The following is a 26,691-nucleotide window of genomic DNA, read 5'->3' as shown; positions in this document are numbered from 1 at the left end:
GCCACTTGCAACTTTGCAAATAGGGTGTTTCACACCATTGTAGTGAAAAGAGTTATTGTCAGTGCCACCAATTTAACTGAACAGGTAAAACAAATTTAAATATTTGGCAGAATACAATTAGTTCACTCAGCTAAAGTATATAAAAAAGTCAATTTGGAGGAAACTCTAGACAGAGTTCCCAAGATGGAACAATAAGGACAGAAAGGTTTACAGCTGATATAACTCTGGGTGAACAACACATTACTGTGGTTCAGAATGTAGATTGTAATGTTAATCTCCAAAAATGTAATTGAGTTGGTTATGCATGAAGTTGAACATAGATTTTCTACCTAGTTTCTCAAAATGGTCTTCAAAATATCTTCAACGTAATCTCCACCAACCTTCAAACGGAAAATTCTTTAAAATGATAAAACTGTAGGCAATAAAACTAAATTGGGTATAGTATGTAGTAAGGACGCAATGTTTCTCTAATTACCTAGAACACAAAGCAAAGTTCACTACTGTCTAAATATTTGGAAGTCATTAAAACCTAGCTTGAGGCAAAGTATCTTTAAAGTGTGGCACTAGAAGAGCAGCCTGCAGAGCTTTAAGGGTAATTTTTACTTGTTAGACATAACTTTAAAGTTCCTCTATTAATTCTCTTGTCTAGCAGTTTTGCTCTTGGTTATGTTCTAATATTCCACCATTATATTGGTGTTTATATATATCAACTTTGTTTGATTGTGGGTCAAAATCCTTTTATTTTATGTCCTTGCTGACATACTAAAAACCCATCACTATTCACTTTAGAGATATTGACAACTTTCAAACAGTAGTTTTCCCCCAATCTAAAGTGTGTGAGCAAAACCCCATTAACCCCATTCAAAAAGCACATAATCTTAGTGTTTGCTGTCTTGTGATTGGATTTCCGATGCACTTCCCTTTTCCCTGGAACACAAAAAGGACAACTAGGACAATTAGCCCTGCCCCGTTTCATCTCTTATTGATTGGACACAAAGGCGAATCACTGAGAACAAGAGGAGAAAGGGAAAGCATGCCAACTAACAAGCAACCTTGGTTATGGGAACAATCCATAGCATATTTGAATTCACGTTTGTACTTTCCTGTGTTGCTTGGAAGCAGCATTTTTAACGACAGCGTACCACTGGAAATAAGTGCTACAAATTTCTGAGAGACAATCAGATGTGAGGCTTATTAGGCTGGAGGAAATGTACCAATCAAAACTCTTGTTACTGTAAGAAAGTGGACATGGAGAGGTATTGCATTTGCTGGAACTGGAGCCAGCTTTAAACTTACACTTGCAAATGATCACACTTCCATCCTTTCAAAGCCACATTTGCTGCTTCTTACACCTTGAAAATGTGCAGACTTTTTTTTTTGACTGGAGTTCACTCTAGCCTAATGGAAACAATGAAGAGTGGTTGGCCTTTTGGGGGGGATTTTTCTGCTAAGGGTACAGTGTTCCTTCATCACATTCAGGGGAAAGTGGATGTAACGCTGTGAGCAACACATTGTTCCAGGGCAACTAAGGAGATGCTAAAGAAAAACCACATGAAGACATAGAGGGATGTATCCCATTTTTAAACCTGAATTGTACAGACAAAAAAACAAAAACAAAAATAAGTTTCGAGTTTGAAGTGCGAACACCTCTCAGATGTTTGTTTTATGTTCTGGATATTTCCATATAAGTTATTTTACCATAAAATAATGTGTTTGTTGAAGAGAAAGCGCCACAAATATGCTTATATACCAAACTGTTAAATGAAATGCATTATACAAAAAAAATGCCCAAGGTTTGGAAAAAGGAGTGGAAAAAACCCCCAAAGCATTATGTTTGCAGAAAAATGATGGTGAATCATAAAATTAAAATTAGAATTTTCCTATTTAAGATTTTGTTCAATGCAGAGGGATGCAGCTGATGAGAACAAGAACAGGAAAAGTTGTGGTTCATGAAACCAAAACGCAAAAAAAAAGAAGCCAGAGATGCAGCTGTGATGACAAATGGGGAAGAAGATTAAAAGGAACAACAATTAATGTCATCAACTGAAGTAAGAATGTGACGAGATCTGTAGTTAATCTCACAATTAGTACCAGTTCTTCCTGAATAGTTTTCCATGCTTATAATCTTTTTTTCCCTTTAAGCCCTGTGTTGTTATGTGGAAGAGATAAAGCAGAGCAAACCCAACAGGTAAAAAGACAAAATGAGTCTCTTAAAGAGCTAAAATGGCAGCTAGCAAGTTAGAGAAGACTACAAATTAGAGCTGCTTGCCAAACAATATAAGGCCCATAATCAAGCTCATAAATAATACCCCTCTATCCTCCTGCCAGTCCAAAAAGTGAATTTCAGGCTCTGCTAGTACGTATTGTAAACATGTTTTACAATGAGGCCATTTTATGCTGCGCTTCTAAATGCGAAATAAAAAACATAAGTAAGCCTCGTTCTATGCGAGACTAATTACAAACAAGTCATAAAACGAGTCCAACACTTTACTGATTCTAAACATTTAAGAAACTCAAGTGTTGCTGCTGTTATTGGTGGTTATGTAATGTAAAAAGTTGTTAACTGACAATTATCGTAGTTAATCATTATGAAGAACCGTTTTGGTTTTTTTCTGCTTTGACATTTATAGTTCATTGTAATATCAATGACTTGTAATTGATTATGTTTGCAATTCCCCCAAAAACTAAGGATATGGAGTCGTTTCATTGTGGATGATGACAATCTTAACCGAACAAGGTGTAACGTGGCGCCTTCCTGTAGTGTCACCTAATGAGGTGTTTCAAAGACATCTGCACTTTCTGGGTTCACCAGAATAACCCGGGCCACAGTGTTGGTGAATGGGCCCCACACCAGCAGCGCTATTAGAGTGCCTAATGCTTTCTAGAAATAATTAGTGATCTACAACAGGGTGTTGTAGACGTGGCTTTTTGTTCGCCTTGCAGCAGCTCTGCATGCTCTGGTTAAGGCATTGTTTTTCTTTGCTGATTGTTGTTTATCTTTATTTATCACCTGCTGTTTATCATCACTTGCCATTGTGCACATCTTGAGCAGGGAATTCGGCTAAGCAACAACAAGTAAATATTCCACAGGCTTGCCATATTGCCACCCATCTGTTACTATTGTGGAAATAAGCATGAGTTATGAGTGAATGTGTGTTGACTGTTAAAAAAAAAAAAAGCAGCTGTTAATATCAGATTGTGACTGGGCCAAATTGTTGTATGTGGATGAAGACGAATAGAAATGCTTTGAGGTTGCTAGGCAGAAAGGGGAGTTACAGCAGATTACAAAACACACACACACTTACAAAGAGTGTGACACAATATCACATAAATATAAACATGTATGGACTGAGTTGCTACTCACCAAAGCAAAGAAGCAGTACCAGGGTTTCCCACGGTGTATTATAAGCCTGGCGGGCCACCAGGTTTTACTTGTGCCCCCAACAAACTTGGCATTGTTTATTTATTTTGTTTTGTTGGTGTTTTTATTTTAATTATTGCCTTTTTTTTAAAAGATTTTAGTGTTGGTGTTCAAGTATTACTCTTCCAGTCATCCAATAACGCATAATGATCAGGTGATAGTTTCAAATTTTCTGTCAACTTTAAACATTTTTTAACTGAAAAACATGGCGGCCAGCTGGATGACTGCGGGCTTAGAAAGTTTTCTGGGGGAAACCCTTCAGCACTGTTTTATTTACGTTCTTTTTCTTTTCAATAAATAAAAGAATATGACTCATTGCCTGCATACAAAGTACCATAATTTTGGGCTTCCGTAGTTATTGATATGTCATCAATTTGTAAAAATGTTTCACTGGTAACACTGTGCTGTGCAATGCCCTCCAGTAATAATAAAGTAATCACAGTTCTCCTTATTGAAACTTTAGATTTTGAATTAGTTTCATGGATAATAATGTGGGCCGTTTAGCACCTGTCCAAATCAAGACATTTATGAACAGACACTTTTCTTTGGCTTTGACTTAAATTTTTCAATATTCCAAATGTTGGTTTTGCCATTTTAAGACATTATTTCTACTGAAATAAAAGACTATTCTGAAAGAATAGTTTTAGCTATTGATTTAATAATAGAATTACATGGTGCTGGGATAATAGAAAAATAAAAGAATTAAGTTTTTTTTAAAAACTATGGGAAGGAGATCGAATTAATGAACTTCTAGTTCTAACATGGGAGCGTGTTAGAATGTCTTGGGATTCTGAATTTTCAGATGTAATGAAGCCGCTCATGCAGGAAGAGTGCAGAATTTACACTGACTTTTATGAACACCATGAAAAACAGCTACATATGAAGTCAATAAAGAATGTGGGAGGCTGTGGGATTTTTTTTTTTTTCCTCCGCTGTGTGTCTGTTTTTATGTTCCCTGCTCAGAGTGAGCACAGCGAGAATCCACCCATGAGGTAGGGCACGATCAGGAGGGATGAGAGAAACACTGATAGGATGGCTGTAGGAGGGCAAGCAATGAGGCAGAGAAATGAAGGAAACAAAGTCGCTGATCGTACGTCTGCTGGCTCTGCAGAAGAATGTCTATCATACCTTTTCAATGGACTCTTTTGTTGTTTATAATGGCCTCAGTCTGCTAGCATTTCTTCCTTATGCATCTTCTTTCTGTCCACTAGAGGGAGAATATGAGCCACTGTCTGTGTACATTGTTTATACCTTCTTTTTCTTTAAAAAATAATTATATTTACATAAATGTGCATTCTTTCAGGAAGCAGATCTTTTTTGTCTCGAATTTGAAAACGGTGTGAAAACATCGTCTGCCTCTAACAGGTGCAACACATAAACCTGCAAATGAAAGTTGGGGCTAATTTGACTTTTTTCATAATGTAGGAAAAGGGATTGGAGGGGAAAAAATGAAAAAAGTGTTCTTAAAGAATTTTAACTAAGTATAAAATGACAGTAAAATGATTAAGCATATATCTACATGCTTAATCATCGTGTATCGATTACGTCAGTATTTTTGATCATCTTTGAAGATAAGAAATCAAAACGTTGCTCAAATGTATTGTACATTCTGTATTTATCTCTGAGATTTTTTTTAACTACATTCTTTTCCATCTGTGAGTGACTTCCTTCCTTCTCCTACTTATTCAAATAACATACTGATTATATGCAGTTGTTTTTGAACAAAAATCTCTGAGAATGTGGCATCACAAAATGGCATCATTGTCTGTGGCCGAATTGTGAAAATGAAACATGAGACTAAGCCAGAAAATGAATCTTTGTCAAAGTCTGAGATTCAATAGAACTCGTTACAATGTCCAGCACAACATTTTTTTGTTCATTTCAATATGACCCAAATGAACAGCTCATATGGACACAATGCCATTCATCATTGGGTAGTTGTTGTAATTAAATTCATCAAAACGTTTGTTTTGTGCTCTGCTTATACTTTTCCAACTGTTCTGTTCTTTTTTCTTTTTTTTTTTTGTCTATTTGAATTTTTAGAATATATTTTTCTAAGTCAATTTTCTCTCTCAAAAAAACAACAATTTAATGAACAATTGGTAAAATGGCTAAAGTTGTGGATTAATCAAGCTAGTCTTTTGCTACTGATTAAATTATCAGCCTTTCACTCCATTGGGGGCACGAAGGCATGAAATTGCTTCACTTTTTTCCCTCTGTGTGCGCTTCGCCATTATGCATTTCCTCAACTGCATTTCATAGTGAGAAGAACCACAAGAGTCTTGGAATAAACATTCTGAAGCATAGTCTTAGAATTTGTCCAGTCAAAAGTTGTTGTCAAACGGATGGATGCTGCCAATTTTAAATCAAATCGGCAACGTGGTTTTATAAACACAAGATCGAACTGATGGAGCCGTGGCAGGTGGAACGATCTGGGGGATTTCCAAAGGATCTTTAAATTGTCTCCATATATATATATATATATATTTATACACTACAGACCAAAAGTTTGGACACACCTTTTAATTCAATGTTTCCTTTATTTTCATGACTATTGACATTGTAGATTCACACTGAAGGCTTCAAAACTATGAATAACACATGTGGAAATATGCACTAAACAAAAAAGTGTAAAACAACTGAAAATAGCCCTTTTATTCTAGTTTCTTCAAAGTAGCAACCTTTTGCTGTGATTACAGCTTTGCACACACTCTGCATTTTCTTGATGAGCTTCAAGAGGTAGAAACCTGAAATGGTTTTCACTTCATAGGTCAACCTGCCCTGTCAGGTTAATAAGTGGGATTTCTTGCCTTATAAATAGTCATGAAAATAAAGAAAACCCATTGAATTAGAAAGGTGTGTCCAAACTTTTGGTCTGTACTGTGTGTGTGAAAAAAAAAATTCCCTTCTCACCCACCGCGGGTGGTTCTTATCCTCTGAGCTCGGGTCCTCTACCAGAGGCCTGGGAGCTTGAGGGTTCCCAGGCCTCTGGTAGAGACAAACTTTTGCACACACAAACTTTTCTCTTTCTTTTTTTACAGCCAGCACACACGCAAATACTTATGTATATATATATATATATATATATATATATATATATACAGAAGTGAGAAGTGTATGTTGTCTTCTGAGACAACATAGTGCTAACTTGTGCTGCTGCAAAGTTGTAGAAGTTGAAGTTTGTATTGAACTCTGTATTGAAACAACTTTCAGCAGGAATATAGAGATATTCATGTTCAACTGTATGTCTAATCAAAAATCGTAGCATCAGTGTGCACTCTCTGAAATTCTGCTACCAGAAAACACTCCCTCAAAATTTATCTATGGGCGCTATCAAAGTTATTAAAGTGATGTAATCCTCAACAGCAGTCCCTGCAGAGACTCTTGGCTACAAGATGATGAAGGAAACAAATCCCACATAGCGGTTTTCCCACTGAAAGAAAAAGATCGTAAGGCAAGATTAATGCAATTCTGACAACAGTTAGCCTTCAATCAGAGCAGCTGCAAGATTCAGTGAAGAAGAACTTCACAGAAATACAGTAAACTAGCTATAATTAAGGCACTGGAGACAGCCACGCTAAACCTGGAGCTCTGGATATCCACCTGAGGAGCAAGGGAGGGAATAGAGGCCACAGATATAAAGACATTAAAGCTTTCCTCAGTATATGGAGGGCTACACTGAGAGTTCAGAACTGGGAGACAGTATGATAAGCAGGAGTAGTGAGTGTCAGAATGCCAAAACAAAGAAGAAGCATCTTAAATATTATTCTCATGAAATGAAAGTCACTTGCAATGATCTAAAGTTTGTAATCGTTAAAAGTAAACATAGTCGTCATCATCTTTTTGACCTTTGAGAAAATTGGCCCACAGTTTTTACTCAAATCAGTAATGCATACATTTTTCCCAGCTCTGCTTTAGTAGGTTGCTTGTCGACTTTATTTATTTTTTCACATGAAAATGAGTTTTTACCTCATCATGTTATGACAAAGAAGTGGAATTATGTAACTTTGATAAATAATACCACTAGCAGGAGTTTACACAAGAGTTATTTTTGAAATGTTAGATTTTTGGAAAGCATGTTCATTTCTATGCACCCATGTGACAGCTGTCCCGACTGTCACACGCAGACACAATTGGTAATGGTTTTTTGTTTTCCCTTAATATTACTTTATATATTGATTAGTGAGTAGTTTAAATTTTTATCTTTAAATTTGTTTTCATTAGTCTGACTCTTTAGTTAACTATTTGTTGTGCACCCATTTAATTAACTTTATGTGTCAGTTCTTTGTATATTTTGTTAAATATAACAAATTAATTTCTTTCTTTTGAGTTACCAGTTTCCTCTGGACCTGTGGCTGAAAATCACAGAGATGAGCTCCAGCTGATCGGTGTCCATATATGGTTGTCAAACTTCCTCAGCGGGCCATTCCATTTGTTCACCAGGGGAGGGGGACATTTGGTCTTTAGTTTAATTTTACCATTTATTTAATGTTTCTTCTTTTGGAAAGTTAGTTAAATTCTGATATTTATTTCATTTATAGATTTAGTAATATTCTGACCAATATTTGTTAGGTTTTTGTGTGTTTATTTACCCCCTAGTGTGTGTTAATGGTCTGATCAGCCACTATTTAAGTTCCCCTCATGTCTTGTTTGTTAGGTCAGTTTGTGCTTGAGTTTGTTCTGTTACCACCTGAGTTGTACTTTGTTATGTTGACCTCAGTTTGGCCCAATTTATCATTTTTGGATTTTTTTTGTTAGTAAATTAAGATTATATTTTGAATTTTCTTCAACGTCTCTCTGGCTGGTTCATGCAAAACCTTCACAACCCAATACTTGGTTAGGGCTCATTTTGCATAAGTTACTGCATCAATGCTCTGTGGCATAGAGGTGGTCATCCTGTGGCACTGTGTAGGTATAACAGATTGCTCTGATAGCAGCAATTTGTTACACGCCTTGCAGGGTCTGGTGTCTCTCATCTTCCTCTCGACAATACTCCATAGATTGTCTTTGGGGTTTTTGTCGGGCCAGTTTGTTGGCCAATCACACACAGCAGCACCATGGTCACTGAACCAGATGTTATTGCCCTTGGCAGTGTGGGCAGGTGCCAAGAAAGTGCTCTAAAGTCTCCTGGTAGATGACGGCATTGACTCTGGACCCGCTAGGTTTAACATGGCACCCCAAATCATCACTGACTATGGAAATGTCAGGTTGGACTTTAGGCAATGTGGATTCTTTCCCTCTCCACTCTTCCTCTAGACTTTGGGAACTTAATTTCCAAATAAAATGCAGAATCCTTTCATCTCACATGACGACTTTGGACCAGCAGTCCTTTTCTCTTTAGCTCGTGTGTATAACACTCCTTGATCGCTCCGCTCCTTTTGAAGCTCCCCTTGACTGGATTTTGCTTGGTAAGAAATATTGAACTGTATATTTATCTCTATTATTTATCAAATATGCTGAACTACCACAATAAGTACAGGGATATGGAAAAGTTAAAAACACTGAAACAACAGTGGTTGTTTAGAGCTGATAACCAGAAAAGGAAAGATAAAAACAACAACATGTGGGAAATGGAGTACCAGCAGGTGAATGAGTGAACTGAAGTGGAGACATTTTGATCAAAGTCTTTCACAAACATTGAGTGGAGGACTGGCGCCTTGCAACACTCTGGTTTGCTTGTATTTAGCAACAAACTTAACTTCACCCATTAACCAAGCTGACATCAGGTTAGTAGGTGTTTGTGTTGATATGGTTTGTTTAGTTTGTGCCATACACAGATCTGAACATTTCCATAGAGACATTGCTCTGGAAGCCTGGGGATGTGTTTAGATGTGCCTTTGTAAACCCAACGTTTGCTGCCATGTTCTGGAAGCAAACCCTTCGGATTCTGTGCTTTGGCTCATTTTCTTTCTCTTGTTTTGAATAGAAACTTTGCGTTATGATGTATTCACGATTTCAAGACCATGTATGGAGTTTTAGTTCAGTTTTTCCTCTATAAATTCACACATGTAAAACATCAGAATTCAAAGTGGAATGTGTTTATCTTTTATCTACTCCATATCTACATTTATAAACAAACTTTTTTTTCTTGCTTCACTTCTTCTTCACTTGCTTTCCTCAAAGAAATATGTACATTGACTTCCTCTTGCCCCACCTCAATAGCTTAGGAAGTTTTATAACTTCTTTTAAAAAGATGAAAAGTTCATTTTCTAAGATTTTCTTACCACACCTCAGGATTCATGCATCGATTTAAATACACAACATCACACTCACTTGGAAAGGTTTTTTTTGTGTGTGTTTGTTTTTTTTTTTTTAGAAATGCCACCTTTTTGCAATCTGACTCAATTTAAGCCTCTAAAAGTCAAAAATGACACTTTTCCTGTCTTCAAACCTCACTCTGCGTATAAGTCAGCGGCACTTTTTAATATTTAAAAACTTATTTCAAGTTTTTCATGGAGGACGGCAACAGGGGCACTGAAGCAGATGATGGATCATTTAGCGTGAAAAGGTTAAAGGTTCGCATCCGAAATGGCAGGTTGGCGATAAGGTGGCTTGGCCTTCAACGGTTCTAAAGAAGAAAAGGGCAGGATGAATGTCAACCAAGTCATGTGGGGAAAAATAAGTCATGCTGAAATCCCTGAAACTCGAAATGTTTCCTTCAAACTTTCAGCTCAACTTTTGAAAAGTGGCCAATGCCTCTCCGTCCCTGTAATTACCCAAATTATGACTACATGAATCAACTTTTTTTAAACTTTTTTAAAAGATACTCGTTTATACATAGGACTTTATCTATTTTTCAAAGCTCCATGTTAAATAAGTCTTTGCAGCCCAGATTAAATAACAGTTGTTACAGCCTTGCATGAACACACTCAATTTAAATAATCTTTTAAAAAATGTACATAAATTTAGATTTTGAGTAGCATATTGGACAAAAACATACTAAAAACAAGAACAGTGGCATTCATTGACATCAAATGCCACTCTTTAGATTATGTTTCCTTTTTTCCTTTTCACAAAGTGTAAACCTACTTCTCTCCTGTCTGTTTCACTCTCCTATCTGTTCTAACCAGAAATGTATTAAGATAAAAACCATTTTGTGTTGATATATTCCTGTCCTGCTTATCTTGTCAGGGTGGACAAATATGGACGGCGCATGAAATGGCCTTGTCTCAACTGAAGGTCAAAATGGATCTATGAGCAAGAGGAGAGAACTGGGGATTATTGTCATGGTGGTGATGGGGATGCGAATGGGGAGGGAGGGAGGTGTAAGACCTTTTTTTTTCTTATAATAATGAATTGAAAAGATAAGAGCTTTGCTGCAGACTCCTGCTATCTGTACTGCGAAAGGAAAAACACAACCTTGTGAGGGCCTGACCAGAAACTTGGTGTGTGTGTGTGGGTGTGTGTGTGCGTGTGTGTGTGTGTGTGCGTGCGTGTGTGTGTGTGTGTGTGTGTAAAAGAGAGGGGGTGTTCCCGTGTGTGTGTTGGTGATTTACTCTCACTATGGGCTTTAGACTTCAAATAAAAGAAAAAGAAGATGGAACGCTTAGAAATGTAGTGATCGTATATATTTATACGATCTAAATTAACCCTTTCTGCGCCGTAGCTCTTTCCTCTTTATATGTGTTTTGTGTTGTTAAAGTACAACATGCGTATAACCTGAATGTCGATAAGTATAGTTTATGCAGTGAAAAGACCGACTGGGCTGCAGTGTCAAAAATATTTTACGTTCATTCTGGCAAGTTTTTAATTTCTTAGACATTTCATGTTTTAGTTGGTTGATTTTGGTGGTTGATTGATTTCCAAATGAACAGTTGTGGAACAAAGTCCTGCATGTCGTAGTAGCGTCATTCAAATGTGGGCAGATTTCAACATTTTGAAATTTAATACGGTACAGTTGCTAATTTACACACAGTTTGAAAAGTTTGCTCATTTATCTTCATTGCTACTTGAAGAGTTCAGTTTGGAGCTTCATCTGTGAGACACTCTGTTTCCAAAGTAGTTAATGGAAAAGGCCAAATTAGTACAACAAATATACAGTAGGTGGCTATATATTTTACCTGACTAGATTTCCATGATATCATTCAGAATCCAAATGTTTCCAAAGCACTTTCAGATTTCAGACCATTTCCCCTAAATATTATTGTACATCCACTTAAATGACTTTGCATGCTCAGCTTTTGCAAGTCTGCTGAACATTGAGGTTAAACTACCTTGGCAGACGACAGTATGCCAAGGTAGTTTACCTTGGCATACGTATGGTTGTAGCGATCTTCTACAACCACACGTATGCAGCTGACTCATAAAAAAAAATTCAATTCAGTTGTTGCTTTGTTAAATTTGATCCCAGAATACATTCATCAACTTTTGCATTACCGTGTCCAATGCCATGCAGCTGAATCAGTATCATGAAGATTAAGACAATAAATTGCATTTCACTCTCAAATCCACTGAACTTAATATACTGCAACCAATTTATGTCCATAGACATGAGACTAAGTGGAGCCTCATCATTCTTCAAAGAGCACTGAACGACACTACAACCTCGCCAGACTTCACTAAACCTCGTCCATATAGAAATAGTATTTTGGTGTGCCACATTAAAATGTTAATTTCAGTGGTCTGTGTGAATTATTGGGTTCATATTACTGAGATCTCGTGACCCTGAAAGGATGGACACTGTGGAGGCAACATTAGCATTTTAGCTTCTACTAAGCAGAGAGCACAATCTAATGCTAGCTAGCACCAACAGTCTAGCTAATGCTAGCTGAACTAAGAAATTGTTCATAAAGTCAAAAGGGAATATTTAACAGTGTGAAGACAAAATACTTGAAAGTCATGTAGGTTTCTTTTGTCCTGAAATTGAGGTCATTTTAATGTTCTATGTACAGAATATTTATTTTGCTCCATGTATCCTTCTGTTGGTCATTTTTTCCAGTAGAAAGCAAGTGGCCAAAATAAATACTCAGCCACACTGTGTACACAGTAAAAAAAAAAAAGTCTTTATTTTAAATGACAAAATCAGAAAAAACACCTAATTGTCGCAAATACACTTGGTCTACATCAAGGTAGTTGCTGATTAAGCAAACTAATTTCACCAATCGGATAAGTCTCCAATCTTTTTTTATGTTTTTGATGGTTTTTGACAATGAAATGCAATCCAGCATGAACTGCTTCATATTCGATTCAGGAAAGGTTATATGTTCTTGTGTATCTTGGGTTCTTCTGGGTGTGCATCTCTGCTGGGGCCATCAAAGTTAATTCCTAATTTGGTATTAAGAAACGTTGTGGGTGAAATGTTAGAGGTTAGTGAGCGAAAGCTTTGAGGGTGGCTGAGAGAGTGACGGGTATAAAGTATTAAAGTGTGTTTGTATGCTTGTTCACGAGCATACACACTGTTTTCCAAACACTCTGTGATTCTGACGTTTTTCTAATTAATGCTGGTAACCACAGCATTAATTCACCCTCTTGTGATTTGTCTCTCATTCAAAACCAGCACTGCCTTTTGTTGTGTTTTTCTACTTTCCTTCCTTTTTGTTTTATTTCTTAACCTCTGACATGTCCAGTTTTTTTTTACAGATCAGTAAGTCAGAGCCAGTGTGAAGTGTCTTCTTCGAAACACTTATTATATCACTTGGATGCTCAGCACTGCACAGTGGCAAACCGTCCATCACATTATGTCTGCCTCACTGCTCCTCCACTCCACAGTCTGAGTCTGACATTAACATGGACTCGTAATAAGTGGAAGATGCTGGTGTTGCATAGAGAAATCAGGAATTATTAAATAAATAGTCTTTAATAAAAAACAAATATGCAGCTAAAGCAAAATAGCACGTGATACCTACCATAATTATATTATTTAGCCAAGAGTGATAAGTATTTTATTAGCAAAATAAGATGTATTAGAAATATAATAAACTGAAAAGATTGGACCGAAGAAGATCCTATTTTCTCTTCGGGAAGACGAGCAAAAGCAGAGATGGAATGGCTTGGTTCCCTTGAAAGTACTCTGCTTCGAGCAGTTTTCTAAATCAAGTGCCACGGTTAGCGGCTTGCTCCACTTCAGTGTGTTGTCATACAATCAGGGAAATGTCTAATGTCCGCTGAGGTTGCATTTAAAGATAATAAAGTTAACTAAGATGTCTGCGCTAAAACATTTCAAGAAAAACATAAATTTCCTCCCCCAATAACGCGTCTTTTTTAATGTAAAACCATGACGGTGTGATGTCTGATAACAGATGGAGCAATTATGAGATACAGCTATAATATTAATGTTAATTGTATTTTATATATTTTTTTTACTTATAATTCCCTAGTTATTCAGGCTGAAATCCTGAGCTGAGCAATTACATTTAAAGCACCGGTTAGGAGCATGTAGTGAAGGACATTAGAAGAGGAAGTTGTCTGCTCATTTTGAGCCAAGTTGCCTTTGGTTCAAGCTACCAGTGTTTGTTTATGTAAGGTTTCTTTTTTCTTTTTTTTTTTTGGGCAACATCCCAAATGCATGGCATAAATTCAGCTGATAAATCCACTGGATTAAATGATTTGTCCCTTCTCAATAGGGACTGAGAAACCAACTTGCTAAAGTGCCCTTCATCAAGCTGTGCCTGGAAAAGTGCCCTCACGCATTGTATTATTTGATCATTGTTGTGAGTGTTTGGTTTAATCTGTTATAACTCCCACTTCATAAACCGTAATTCTTCCAGCTTTGCTAAAAGGGCTCTTTATTTAATTTCATTTCCTATCATGCCCTTGAGTGAAGCACAAGCGCTTATCTAACTCCACCAAGCTGTTTAATCAACTCATTTTGTTTTTCCCACTTTGAGTCGCAGACTGAGCGGCTGACCCTTTTCGCTTCAAGGGCAATGATATCAGCCGTGACCAAAGCACTTTAAAGCTGTAAATTGTAACAATTCTTTTCATTTATGGATGCAAATTTTCAAGAGAAAAATGATTTGTGGTTGCTAGAAAGAGAACAATAAAAAAAAAAGACTCCAGACAAAAATAGATGTGTCCATCTATCCAAAAATAATTAAAAGGTAAGGCAAGACTTCGACGTCTCCAATGGTTAATTTGATTTACAGACGGTAGTCTGGTCAGGTACTAAACATAAAAGATAAATTTCAGGCTAAAATGATTAATACCTTTGCGGGATTTGGGTTCAAAGCAATCTTTTGCTTTGATCAAAATGTTGGTAAAATTAATGTTGTAGATTGGTCACCACTTTTAAGTCTGATGCCCTCGCTTTAGTTGGAGCTAAAGGTCAGGATGATGGCAAGGAGGCGTTCCAACCTCAAAGACTTGCAGCTCATCAAAGATAAACTGTGAACAGAAACCTGTTGGAAACAGGTAAAAAACTGCTTAGTCATTATAAGGAGGATTTCATTGCTGTCATGACAATAAATGTTTTGCACTGTTGATTGAGTGAGGTATAGGTACAATTTGATGCAATGTTTTTGTCTTATTGAAATTTTGAAGAAATGTTTTTTTTTGTTTTTCTTTGCATTTTTCTAAATGATCTTTTGTGAAATATTAACTGTACCTGTTCTGTTTTGCATGTTGTGAGACAACTGTTTGTAAATCCAATTAAGGACATGGACATTTTACCTGATCTTTCCTCACCACATCACAAACTCATTTTGGGGAGCGACCAATTATTTGTTCTGAATGGTGCAGCCACACATACTTTTTGTTGTAAGAAAATAAAATCATAAGAGGAGAATGTGAAGTCAATGGTGGTGGAAATTACAAGTGTAATATGGGGAGTTTAATTTTCCAGCAGGACGTCTGTCATCTGCCCAAACTACCACAGCTACCGAAAGCTGGTTCAATGACTGTAGTGTTCCTGTTCGTGATTGGCCAGCAAACTGCTCTGACCTGAACCCCAAAGAAAAATCTATTGGCTGTTAAGAGGAAGATGAGAGACTCCAAATCCAACAAGGCAGATGACCTGAAGACGGGTATCAGAGCAACCTGGACTTCCAATACAGCTTTGCAGGCTGATCTCACCACATTGATGCAATAGTTAATGCAAAAGGAGGTTCAACCAAATATTGAGTGTGTAGAAATGTAGTTTCCAGGCGCCTGATATTTGTGCGTACAACATCTGTTTTTGATTGATTTAATGTGATATTCTAACTTTGAGACACTGAATTTTGGGTTTATCTTAGTCTTTTAAGTTGCAAAAAGTAAAAAGCTTGAACTTTTTTACTTTGTGTACTTTCTGTAAATTGACCGTTTCACTTTCTGGAATGACTGGCAGGGAATATTGCACTTTTACGCAACATCCTTTTCTTAGATGTACTGGTCCACTGGTATAGTTGGTGTGTTGGTATGTTAGTCCAAACTGGACTAAATTTAATATAAAATCTGTAGCAAGACTTTTCAAATATCATCTCTTTTTTTGCCCAGTCTGGCTGATCTAGTGCTTTCTCTAAAGGAACAATTTTGAAAACTGTCAATTATTCATCTTCCTTAAATTTGACCCTCGAACACAAATTTCTGTTGGTCTAGCACATGTTTGTGTTCATGGCAGTCATGTAAGAAAATTACAAAAAAAGTTAAAAGTGACTATAAATATGTTTTTAAAAGACATGGTGTAGAACTGCTATGTTTGTAAATCACCAGTTCAAAAGCATCTTTGCTTTCCAAGGAGAAAAGAAGTGTGTGTTTGTGCAAACTTGTGTAATTATTCTACAATGCCAACAGAAAGCTTTCCATCATTGTCACTGCAATTATGTGCGGCGTCAACGAAGGGTCTTCCTGCTTCTGGTGTGACTAAAATCTGTTTGTTGATTTTTACAGACTAGAGTCCCCAACTCGGACCTTGACGCTAGAAGCTCCCAGGGGGGTAGAGGTCAGTGCTGGAGTGGGCGACTTCACGGCTTCCTGTAGGAAAGACCTCCTCTTGCAATCCTCAGACGGAGAGGTCAGTTTGTGTTTACATGTGTTTTGGATGTATGCAGGGCGGATGAAGTCTTCTGCAATAAAACTATACAGCTCACAACAGCAGTGTCGGAAGTTGAAAATGTAGGAAAATATGAAAATGTTTGTGCTACCATGTGTGTGGGCAGTAGACTGTGTTGCACTCTATTGTAGCGGGCCAGCTTCATTAAAGTACCTTATTAAGCTAATGAGCATTATCAATCCAAGTGACCTTGTCCTCCTTTTCTCCCCTCCTCCTCTCATCACTGCTTTCTTGCTCTCTTCAATTTGGGAGAAGTGACTTCATTAAAGTTGGTTTGATGAGGTTCCCTGTCAGTTGCTGCTGCTGCTGCTGTGCGTGTGTGTTTGTGTGTGTGTCATTGTTAACCTGTTATCTCACTGTCAAGCTCGTCGCATAGCAGCCTGCCACTTTTTGTGAGCGCCAAAGCAGACTTTGCCATTATCCCTATGCGTGCTCATAAGTGTGTGAGTGTATGTGTGTGTCAGCCTGCCATATTGCTTGTCCACTGGAGCATAGTGTGTCATTAACTTAGTAATTAACAGAAGAATGACCCCCCCTTGAGTTGCACGCACTGTCATTGTCAGTCACACACAAACTTTTCTCTTTTTTTTTTACAGCCAGCACACACGCAAATACTTATACACACACTGATGCCGTAGCGGAAAACACTCAAGTCTTCATCCATCCATCTGGGAGGCGTTTCAAAGCCAGTCGTCAGATATAATCTGAGTAGACTCAAGACTTCCACATGTTAAATGTCAAAGAAACCTGCCTTTACTGCAGAATTTACAAAGGGTTTCCTTCATATACTGTGCATTTATAGAGTGTCTGACCGCATAAAGAGTATATACTCTGTACACACTATCGACATACAAGGTATGCAGTGACAGCTCTTTATTTTTCCTTTTTTTTAAAAAAAAATATATATTACAATTTTGCAATGAAATAAAAAAAAGCAATTAAAAGCACACATGCATAATTTTGTACACATGATTAATCATAAAATTTAAAAAAAACATTCCGTGCCATCATCTTCCTTCCTACCGTCTTTTCCCCCAATGGTAACATCCAATTGTTGGGGACATGACCCGTGTGATGTGAAAAAAGTGTTGTCGTTGTTTTTCTTATTACCTCACCTGTGTCATTTCCACAAACTGTGTAAAACATCTAATGCAAGTTCTTCCCCCTCCCCCATTAGCTGCTTTGTGTTACCTTAAAAAGGTTTAGATTGACAAATTTAAACTTGAGTCCAAAGTTACTTCTGACTAGAAATCATATAGTGCATTACTATCCAATCATCCATACCTGCTTGTATCTGGAAGGTTGCCCATCACCCTCACCTGCTGTTAGTTCTGCATCATATTTCTTCTGCTGCTGCGCTAGAAAACCCACCACTAATACTTAAAATCTGACAGTATATAATTGCCCTGGTGAGTTTTCTTTAGTCTTCTCTAATTTATTTCAGGATGGAAAAAGTTTTAAAGCATTCTTATCTACATTTATAGTTTTGCTACAACCCTGCTATTAAAAGAAACGCCGTGTAAAGATGGATTCAGACTACTTTATAGGCTACGGTGTCCCTGGGGTTTTAAACTTTTGTAGCATTTTGAAATGTGTACCGTAAAAACTGCACAGGTTCTAAAGCAGAAAACATGTTCAAAAACTTATTTACCTCTGCACATTTCTCTCCCTGCTGAATTATCTTTGCTTTTGTCATCTCCAGCACCTTTTTTTCCCCTCCAACTTTCCAAATTCTCTAACCCGACTCATTTTTGTCTCTCTCTTCTCTTCTTGGAGTCTATAACATTCCTTTCTGCGTGATTTTGTCAACCTCTCTTTCTCATCCACTCCATCTGAGCCTCTCAGGCCTTCATCTTTCCAAGAGTTATCTAATTAACTTTCCATTGCCAGGGTTATACATCACTAGAGCTCTCACTTCACAAGGAAGAACGGAGGTTTATAATATAATTTTTTTCTTCTCTTTCTGCTTTGTCTCATTGGCATTTGTTCGACCGTCATCTCTTTCGATTTTTGATGTTTTTCCATGCCGTTTATGCATAAATCGCTGGCTCCCCACTGATGAGGAACAGTAGCATCAAGCACAGCGCAACAAGGGGTGGCGGTGTGGGCCTGCGACGAGGCTTGAGATCATGAAAGGCGTGAGAAAATTAAGCATTTATAGTGCTCTGCTTCTCAACCCCTGCTCCCTTTTCTACAGCGCTCTTCAGCCAGACACACATACAAAAAGAAGCTTGTGATCACCCCGGCACAGCTTCATAAATGCCAGGGAAGGCTTATCAGCATGGGTAAATGTATTCACAAAAGGCTCATATTACCCCACATAAAGAGAGAGAAAAAAATGATCAAAATTTGAAAATATCCTGGCCACTGGTATGCAGCTTGTGTGTGCTTTTATAAGAAAAAATAAATCTAGAGTGTGGTAGAAAAACCATTTGCATTCACTTGATTTCATTATCTTGTTTTTCTGTTGTGTAATAAAAAAACAGGCACTGAAAATGTGCAGAGAAATCACCTGTTGCCCAGAACTGGACAGCCTTACCCATGGCTAGCTTGTTAGCTAGCCGCCAATAGTCAGCTAGCCTTTTAGTGAACATTGCGTAATCAGGTTGGAGTAGACTACACTCATTTGAGCGGATGTTGCTGCTGAATGACAATTACACAAAATTGGCCATTTTCAGTACCAGTCATGTTTATCTGGAGTCAGAAAAATCACAGATGTAAAATTTGTAAAGGATTTGAAAGGTTTTGAGGGAGCAGGTGTAGGGTGACCAGACGTCCTCTTTTTCCCGGACATGTCCTACTTTTCAGACCTAAAAAGATGTCCGGGGGGAATTTAAAAATCGTCCGGGATTTTGGTCAACTGCCTCAAAACACATTACATAGTTTACAGTGCATTGTAGGGCACTGCGCACCGCGCTGCGTGTCACGTAATCCCTGAGCCACGTCAGTGCGGGCAGCCCTGTTCTTAATCAGAAGATGGCTGTCAGTACGCCAACAACATGCGAAGGCGCAAATGTATGTAGTTTTCCCGCTTTTAGACTTTGTGTCCAGCACCTCCCCCCCCTCCCGCTGCAGGTTGTCCGGGTTTTCCCAAAGTAAAATATGGTCACCCTAAGCAGGTGAGAACAAGACTTTCAATTGATAACAGAATTAAAAGTCGTTTTAATAAGATTTTTTTTATTCTTTTAAACTATCTGCTTGTCTTTTTGAACACATTAGGATGATGGACCTTTTGGAAATTTCAGACTTAAGTTTTACGTTCTCCAGAGAAAACAGGCTACAATTTTAGTAACGCTAGCTCTCCTATTCACTTATATTCTGTTAGAGAACTGTCATATATGCCGCATGAAAAGAGATACTTATTGGTTTTTTCTCACCGTTTGAAGCTAAATCAGACCAAACTTTTGTTCTGAGTTAGTGTAGAATTATGGAAATTATTTCCATTTGCCAGAACAAGAAGATCTTTAGAATTTTTTGTAGCTTTCTTCAAAGATGCCTAATTTTCATTTTGGATCAAGCTATGCAACTTCATGAGCATTTTAAAATGCTCTTGAAGTTAGTGCAGGTCATCATCATCATCAGTTATTGGTCTCTGAGTCTGAAAATATACTGTGGTCATTTAAAAAGATGATTACACTGAGAAAAGCAATAATAAAGTAACAATATGAGAAAAACAATCATTAAAGAAAAGAAGTAACTTTGATTGCAGGGCGTAGCGGCAGAAAAATACTGTCTACCATCTAATAGTGAAATATAGATGGGTCAATAGTATACCACTTTACATACAAGGGCAGAAATTAGATCTCTACACTTGAAATTTAGAGATTTATGACATCATCATTTAAGCTGTTGCCTGTTTAAAATGGCTCATTTAGGAAATAAGTGTTAATCTTTTGCTTAGAAACCCCCATCTGTTATGTAGGTGAAGCATTTAAATGTTTATAATTTTTTTGGCATGAATGTGGTTTGTGACGTATTTCTACATAGTTTAATTTGGGGGTTCTACTGCTTAATGCAATAAATTATAGAAAATAGCTTTTCACATACAATGTGCAAAATATGGTCGTTTTCATGAAGCCACCTCTAGAAAATTAGTGACGTTTTCAGGAAGCAAACAGGTGACTAATCAGCTAACATCTCACTAACAGGAAAAGACTGAAGTCCACATGTAATACATGGCAGTGATACTTGGCATGATTCAATTTTTTCTCAAGTTGTGCCTTTCATTTCTTTTTAGCTTTGGTTTGAAGTTTGAAAATCTGTTCAAACGAAAACAACAAAACAAAAACATTAAGTCATAAGGGAACATCAAACACAGGAAAACCTCACAACTCCTAAAACTCACGCCTCATGCAGAATATTAAGCATTCCCTTTTGTTCATTTTTTAAAATAATGGACAAGAGGTTCATACTAGGCTTTTTTTTGGTTGACTAGATGAAAGGCTTGGCATCATCAAATATAAAATGTTCACAAATGCACATGTACTCTAGTTCTCTTTTGTTAGTCTTCATTAAAGGTTTATATAGAAAAAAAATTAGGACAGTGAAATCAAGGTTTTAGTTTCACTGAATAGAAATTGAAAAAGATAAATGCTCCACTGACTTAAAATACACATACTGTACATCTTCCACATTATGGTCTAAAGTGGACTGATTGATTATAAGCCTGTTTGAGACCTTTGCATAGACTTAGTACGGTTGTTTATAATAAAAAAAAAAAATTAAATACTCTTTCCACTTCAACCTTTTTCAAATATTTTCACTTCACCATCACAAGTTTTAATTCATAGGAGTCTTTGTGAGTGTGTGTGAATATATATACGGTATATATATATATATATATATATATATATATATATATATATATATATATATAACCTGCCCAAGCCGAGGAAAAGCTCCCCGCAGCATGATTCTGCAACCAAACACATTCTCTTAATCTCATTGATCATAGATGAATTTATTTGAAACGTAATCGTTGTGTTTTGATATGTCCGTTAATATGAGTCATATCTTTATAGATTTTTCATTTTTATTCATCCAACTTTCTTAAAATGAACTTTAAAAAGTACATTTTAGTGTTTTGAAGAGTGTTTGGGTGGGTTTATATTTTGTTGAAAAAAAACTAATGCTTCCACAAGTAACCTCTTGACATAATGAAAGGGCATAACGAAAAGCAAAAAAAAATCTGCCATGCTTGCAAAAGACAGATGTAAAAAGATGAATGACCAAAAAGGGCTGGGCATTCATCATATCAATTATAATTTACCGTGAGCCTTTTGTTTGTTTCATAAGAATTTGAAGATAAATTCATATCAATGTTTAAAATCTCCCAGAACTGTCCATATTGCCGGAATTTGAAAATATATTGAAATGTGGTGACTTTGTGAAGTCTAGTGATACAAATCACACTTCTTTGTGTTACTGGTGTCCTCAAGAAGCATATTACAAATGGTATGTTTTTCAAACGCCAACTTCTGCGTTTGTAGTAATGTGATTGTTGCGCCATGCAGACACAGTCATACAGTTACCTAAAAAAGAAGTAATATCATATCATAGCACCACAAAATATTATGATGAAACCTTAAGTCCGTATCGCTACGACCAATAACGTCCACAGATTTCTTTTTGAGCAATATAGTATTTGGATGCAGCACCAGATGCTGTATTGCTACATACACAAAGCAATAAACAAACACGTTTGTACAGACTGCAAAGGTATATATTTCTGAGTTCAGACCACATCTGTTTAAAAGAAGAAGCAATAATAACACCCAGACCGTTTCCTCCCCGAAAAAAGGAAAAAGAAAACAAAAATGCCACACACCTTATCGAAATAGCATTCTTTTCATCTATTCTCATACTCGACCGCTGACGCCGTCCCATAAACGGAGGAGAGCGGATGAAGGCTGGATAGAAGGAGGATCAGATTAGTGGGAGGTGGAGAAGGATGGGAGAAAATAGATGTTTCTGTCGATTTTGCAGGAGAAAATAAAGGCACGCAGGACAGCAAGGCTTAAAGCCAAATCAATGTTGTCAGCAGCTGGCACTTAAGAAGGGACCATTAAAGTTTAAAAAGTTTGGAAAGCAGCAGTGGAATTAGGGCCAAATGGGTTAGAGGTAGGCTAGCGCTGGCTTCCATTAAAATCAAAGCCAACCAGAGCTGACAGATCCTCTCAGGCTTTCTTTTTTTCATTATTCTCTCCATTTCTCTCGCTCTCTCTGCGTCCCCAATCATATTTTTTTTTCTACAGTCACCTACTCTCTGGGTGCCCTCCATTCATGTAATTTTTGGCTTGTTCCCATCTCCTCCATGACCCAGAAATTGCTCTCACTTTAGCATCATGGAGGATGTTTCCATTCCTTAAATGTATTGCAGATGGCAGGAGTGGCGAGTAAGTGAGATCCGGGAGGAGTTTTGAGTAGAAAAACACAAAGTGTCACATAAGCCGAAGTTGTTTCTTAGTTGTTGTTTTTTTTTCTATTTCAATAACGTTTGGCGAGGAAAACAAAATAAATACCGATACAAAACCGGGAGCGCTGATCAACAATAACAATAACAATAACTTTAGTGAAACACACCTGAAGTTGAAGTGTGCGAGAATGTTTTTCGCTCGTTAAAAAAAAATAAATTAAAGATTTTGACATTGATTGATTTCTTTATGCACTCCTAACTCAACGGAGCAATGAGAAAAGCATCACCCCAGTGAAGGTAAATCATGATTTAATTTCTTGTTGGATGGACAATCACACTAAAAAGAAATTATAGTGGAAAAGGAGGGAATGACGGTAGGTCCAGCTTTGGTATCCAATATTCATGTCATTTATGCTTATTTGAATTTTCCACCAATGAGTCCTTTAAGAGGTTTTATGTTGTGTTCGATGCACTATCATAAATGTTTCAAGTTCATGTATAAATCTTGAATACTATGTGACCTCGTTTGCTAGGCTGAGACATTATTTATTTGTAAAATCGAGTCCAAAGAAAACAGACCCTCTTGAAGCTGAAATGTGGAACCATTTTCTAAAATTAAACAATTCACACACATCATTATTATATTACATTGTCATCATTATAAGAGTATTTTAGAGTCACAAGCAAAAGTCAAGCATCAGAGAGTTCAAAGACATGAGCTGCTTAATTTTTACTAGTGGTGGGACTCAATTAAAATTTTTAATTGCGGGGTCTGTAATTCATTAATCACAATTAATTGCATTTTAATCAAACTATACATTGACAAGATAAGTAATATTTTCAATTCAAAACCCCTTTTAAATGTTAAATTATAAAGCAAATACACTACGAGCTCTGATCATTCATTTGACTTTGGTGAAAATATACCACTGTAAAAATGTGGACTGTGGATGCTGACATAAATGTTCGGGACGTCTGGGCGCGCTCCAAATGTTTCATATTGAGATGGTATTTTGGGCTTTAATAGTTCCGGTGAAAAGCCAACTCCTTTTTGCACAGCTTGCACACGACAATAGTCTTTTCTAACATTCCAATCAGATTGTTTTTTTTTTTTGAAGCACAAATTAACACCCAGCGGTCCAAGTGAAGCGGCTTTATTGTTTGCAGATGTCACTTGTGCGTCCGAATTACGGCCGTACCAGAAACATGCAAATAGAAAGATTCCAGCTAGAACGCTTCCATATTACAAAAATACATTTAATTGGGCTAAGAAATGTTTTGAGTTAAAACAACTGTTAATAACTAATAATCAAAGTCCTGACCATAATCCCCATCTACTAAACCGTTAAAGACAATGAGCAAATATCTTGCATCTTGAATATTTGTTGAGCTCTCTTGCAAGTAAATTCCAGCCCATTGTTTAAACATGTGTAGTATATTTTTGTTTACTAACAGTTTCGACTCGACAATAAAAGGTGTTTGTCCAGTGAAGCAAAAGTGACATGCCTTTACTCTTTTTGTTTTTAAAATAAATATTTGGGGTTTTTTCTGTATAAAGAAGAGACCATTTGAAAATATGCGCCAACTCACCATCGACTAGAAATGAGAAATATCCTAAGTAATCAAATAAAATACAGTCGGACTTCTGTTGTTTGATGAAGTTGTTTCACCTCACATTCAAAGGCTTCTTCAGATAAAACACAGATGGAAACAGGCTTATAGGATGTAATCAAAACACACACTAATAGGGCCATTAAGGTCACTAATGGGGCCATTAAGGTCACTAATAGGGCTATTAAAGACACAGTTCAGTTTTACGTTTGGGTTGTTGTCCTTTGATGATCCAAGCATCCCCTAGCGATGCCATGGCAGTTGTTTAGGTCACATGTTCCCAAATTGGGAATTGCTGTTAAAGTGCTGAGGTAGAGGAGAGAAGGCTGTGATGCTCCCTCATCTGTTCAGTGCTGAAGATGCCATTTGGATGACTTTGTTTTTAATAAAGTGAGACTTTCTTCCATTTTCCAAAAAAAGGGAGGGCCGGTAATAGACATTCAAAGTCACTTACATTCTCATTTGGATGAGAGATGTAATGTGTTTAAGAAACAAGAGAAGTATTCGAGATCATACGTTTTTTGAAGATGGACTAGCAGAAGTCTTTTGTGGCACCACAAAGGCTGTGTCACACAAGGCGATGAGCAATAGCACCATATTCAAAAGCCAACAGTTCTATTTTTGCAAATATTTCTAGAATCCAGCTGCCTTTTATTGAGCTTAAGGTGTTCTCAAATGATGTAAAACTGAAGTATGTTTCTCTCATGAATAATGCCTTAAATTTGTTTGAATGCCACTACATATTAAAGGTTGCAAATTTATTGCAAACGAATTATTAGTATTTCCCCACTTCATTTCGCTGTCAACCTCTATGAATGGAAATCGGATTAATTACAGGAAGTTTTCACAAAAGTTTGGCTACATTCAAGTTTTGTTGTTTGTTTACACAGTCCTGGGGTTCGTTAAAATGTCATAGCCTCGAGGCGTTACAGGGTGCTATACAGGGACCGGCTTTTTTCTCCTGCTTGTTTTCTTTACCTGCGGGTAAGGCAAGAATGATGAGTAAACAAAAATGTTGGCAGAACGTAACTCCCTGTCATAAGAGCCAATAAGCACACAGACACAATAACGCAGAACATACAAATTACACAAAGCACTCAAATTCAAGCCGAAGAATAAGTACATACAATTTTGTGAGTACAAACCGCCCCTACTGCACACACTACAGAAATAACAAGCTTTATCCCCTGATATGAGGGGATATATGCACGGCCATCACAAAAATATGAACCAGTGTGAACTCAAAGTGCACTTCAACAGCTGCCACTACTTTTTTCAATCTCCAGAGATTTTCTGTTTACTTCTAAGTCTTGTTTTCATCATTCGGCTCCACTTAAGAGACTGCATCTATGTGTACGTGTCTATGGGTGCGATAACAGATTAGCAGATACCTGCCAATGGCTAAGTGATGTGGAGGATTTTTTTTTTTTTTTTTTTACGGTGCGATTCATGTCAGAAAAGTTATTAGCCTATACTTCACACTCCCTGCGGTGGCTTTGCCAGATAGGGGTGCATTTGTGATCCTGTCAATCTGATGCAACTCTGTCTCAGACTCTTATTTTTCTGGGTCTTATTTTCATTGCTTTTGAATAATATTTCAGTCTTAAACCATTACTGTTTAAAACCAACAACATCTTCTGCAATACAGTTCTCGTGTCCTTCGTTAAAATGACCTTCTGGCATCAAAATATATTTAGTTTGAATTTTAAGTACAAGTCGCAACTCAAACAGCTCAGCAGTGCAGTCTAAAGGAGAAACCAAAGGAAGTTGGGGGCCTTACATATTTTCAACATTTTACAGTCAAAGAGTTAATAAATGCTTGAGATGACGTGGTGGAAACGTGTTCTTCAGTGTAATCCCATTCATTCATTTTTTAAGAAATCCTTGATTTACTTGTGGCATCCATTCAGGAGTGTCTTAATACCTGCTTCTGCAGTGCGTTGCCTACTTATCCAGTGCTTTGTCAAACATGGAGAGTCGTAAGAAACTAAAGGAACAACTAATTACCCTTATGTTGGTAATGTAAAACAACAGTGCTAACAACTGGGCCACATTGTTGGATTGAGGTGGCAGCAGCCTAAGCAGGGAGGCCTAGACTTCCCTCTCCCCAGGAATTCCCTAGGCGTTCCCAGGCGAGCTGAGAAACATCGTCCCTCCAAACACCCTGAGGAGAAAACTTATTTTGGCTACTTATATCTGCGATCTCGTTTTTTCAGTGACGACCCAAAGCTCATGACTATAGATGAGGGTAAGAACGTAGATCGACCAATAAATCAA

The 26,691-nt window shown here is 37.2% G+C and overlaps 1 protein-coding gene across 1 annotated transcript in view; it reads left to right on the top strand.

Annotated features, from left to right (window-relative positions):
• The window catches only part of LOC114145454 (zeta-sarcoglycan), a 345,347-nt gene that overhangs the window by 301,226 nt on the left and 17,430 nt on the right, over positions 1-26,691 (top strand). The window contains exon 7 of the mRNA XM_028019040.1: positions 16,226-16,349. Coding sequence (XP_027874841.1) covers positions 16,226-16,349 — 124 coding nt within the window. The remainder of the gene's footprint in view (positions 1-16,225; positions 16,350-26,691) is intronic.

The sequence above is a fragment of the Xiphophorus couchianus genome, chromosome 5 (genome assembly GCF_001444195.1).
Source record: "Xiphophorus couchianus chromosome 5, X_couchianus-1.0, whole genome shotgun sequence".
NCBI lineage: Eukaryota > Metazoa > Chordata > Actinopteri > Cyprinodontiformes > Poeciliidae > Xiphophorus > Xiphophorus couchianus.
The sequence above is the reverse complement of the archived record's forward strand: the minus strand, read 5'-3'. Positions and strand labels throughout refer to the sequence as shown.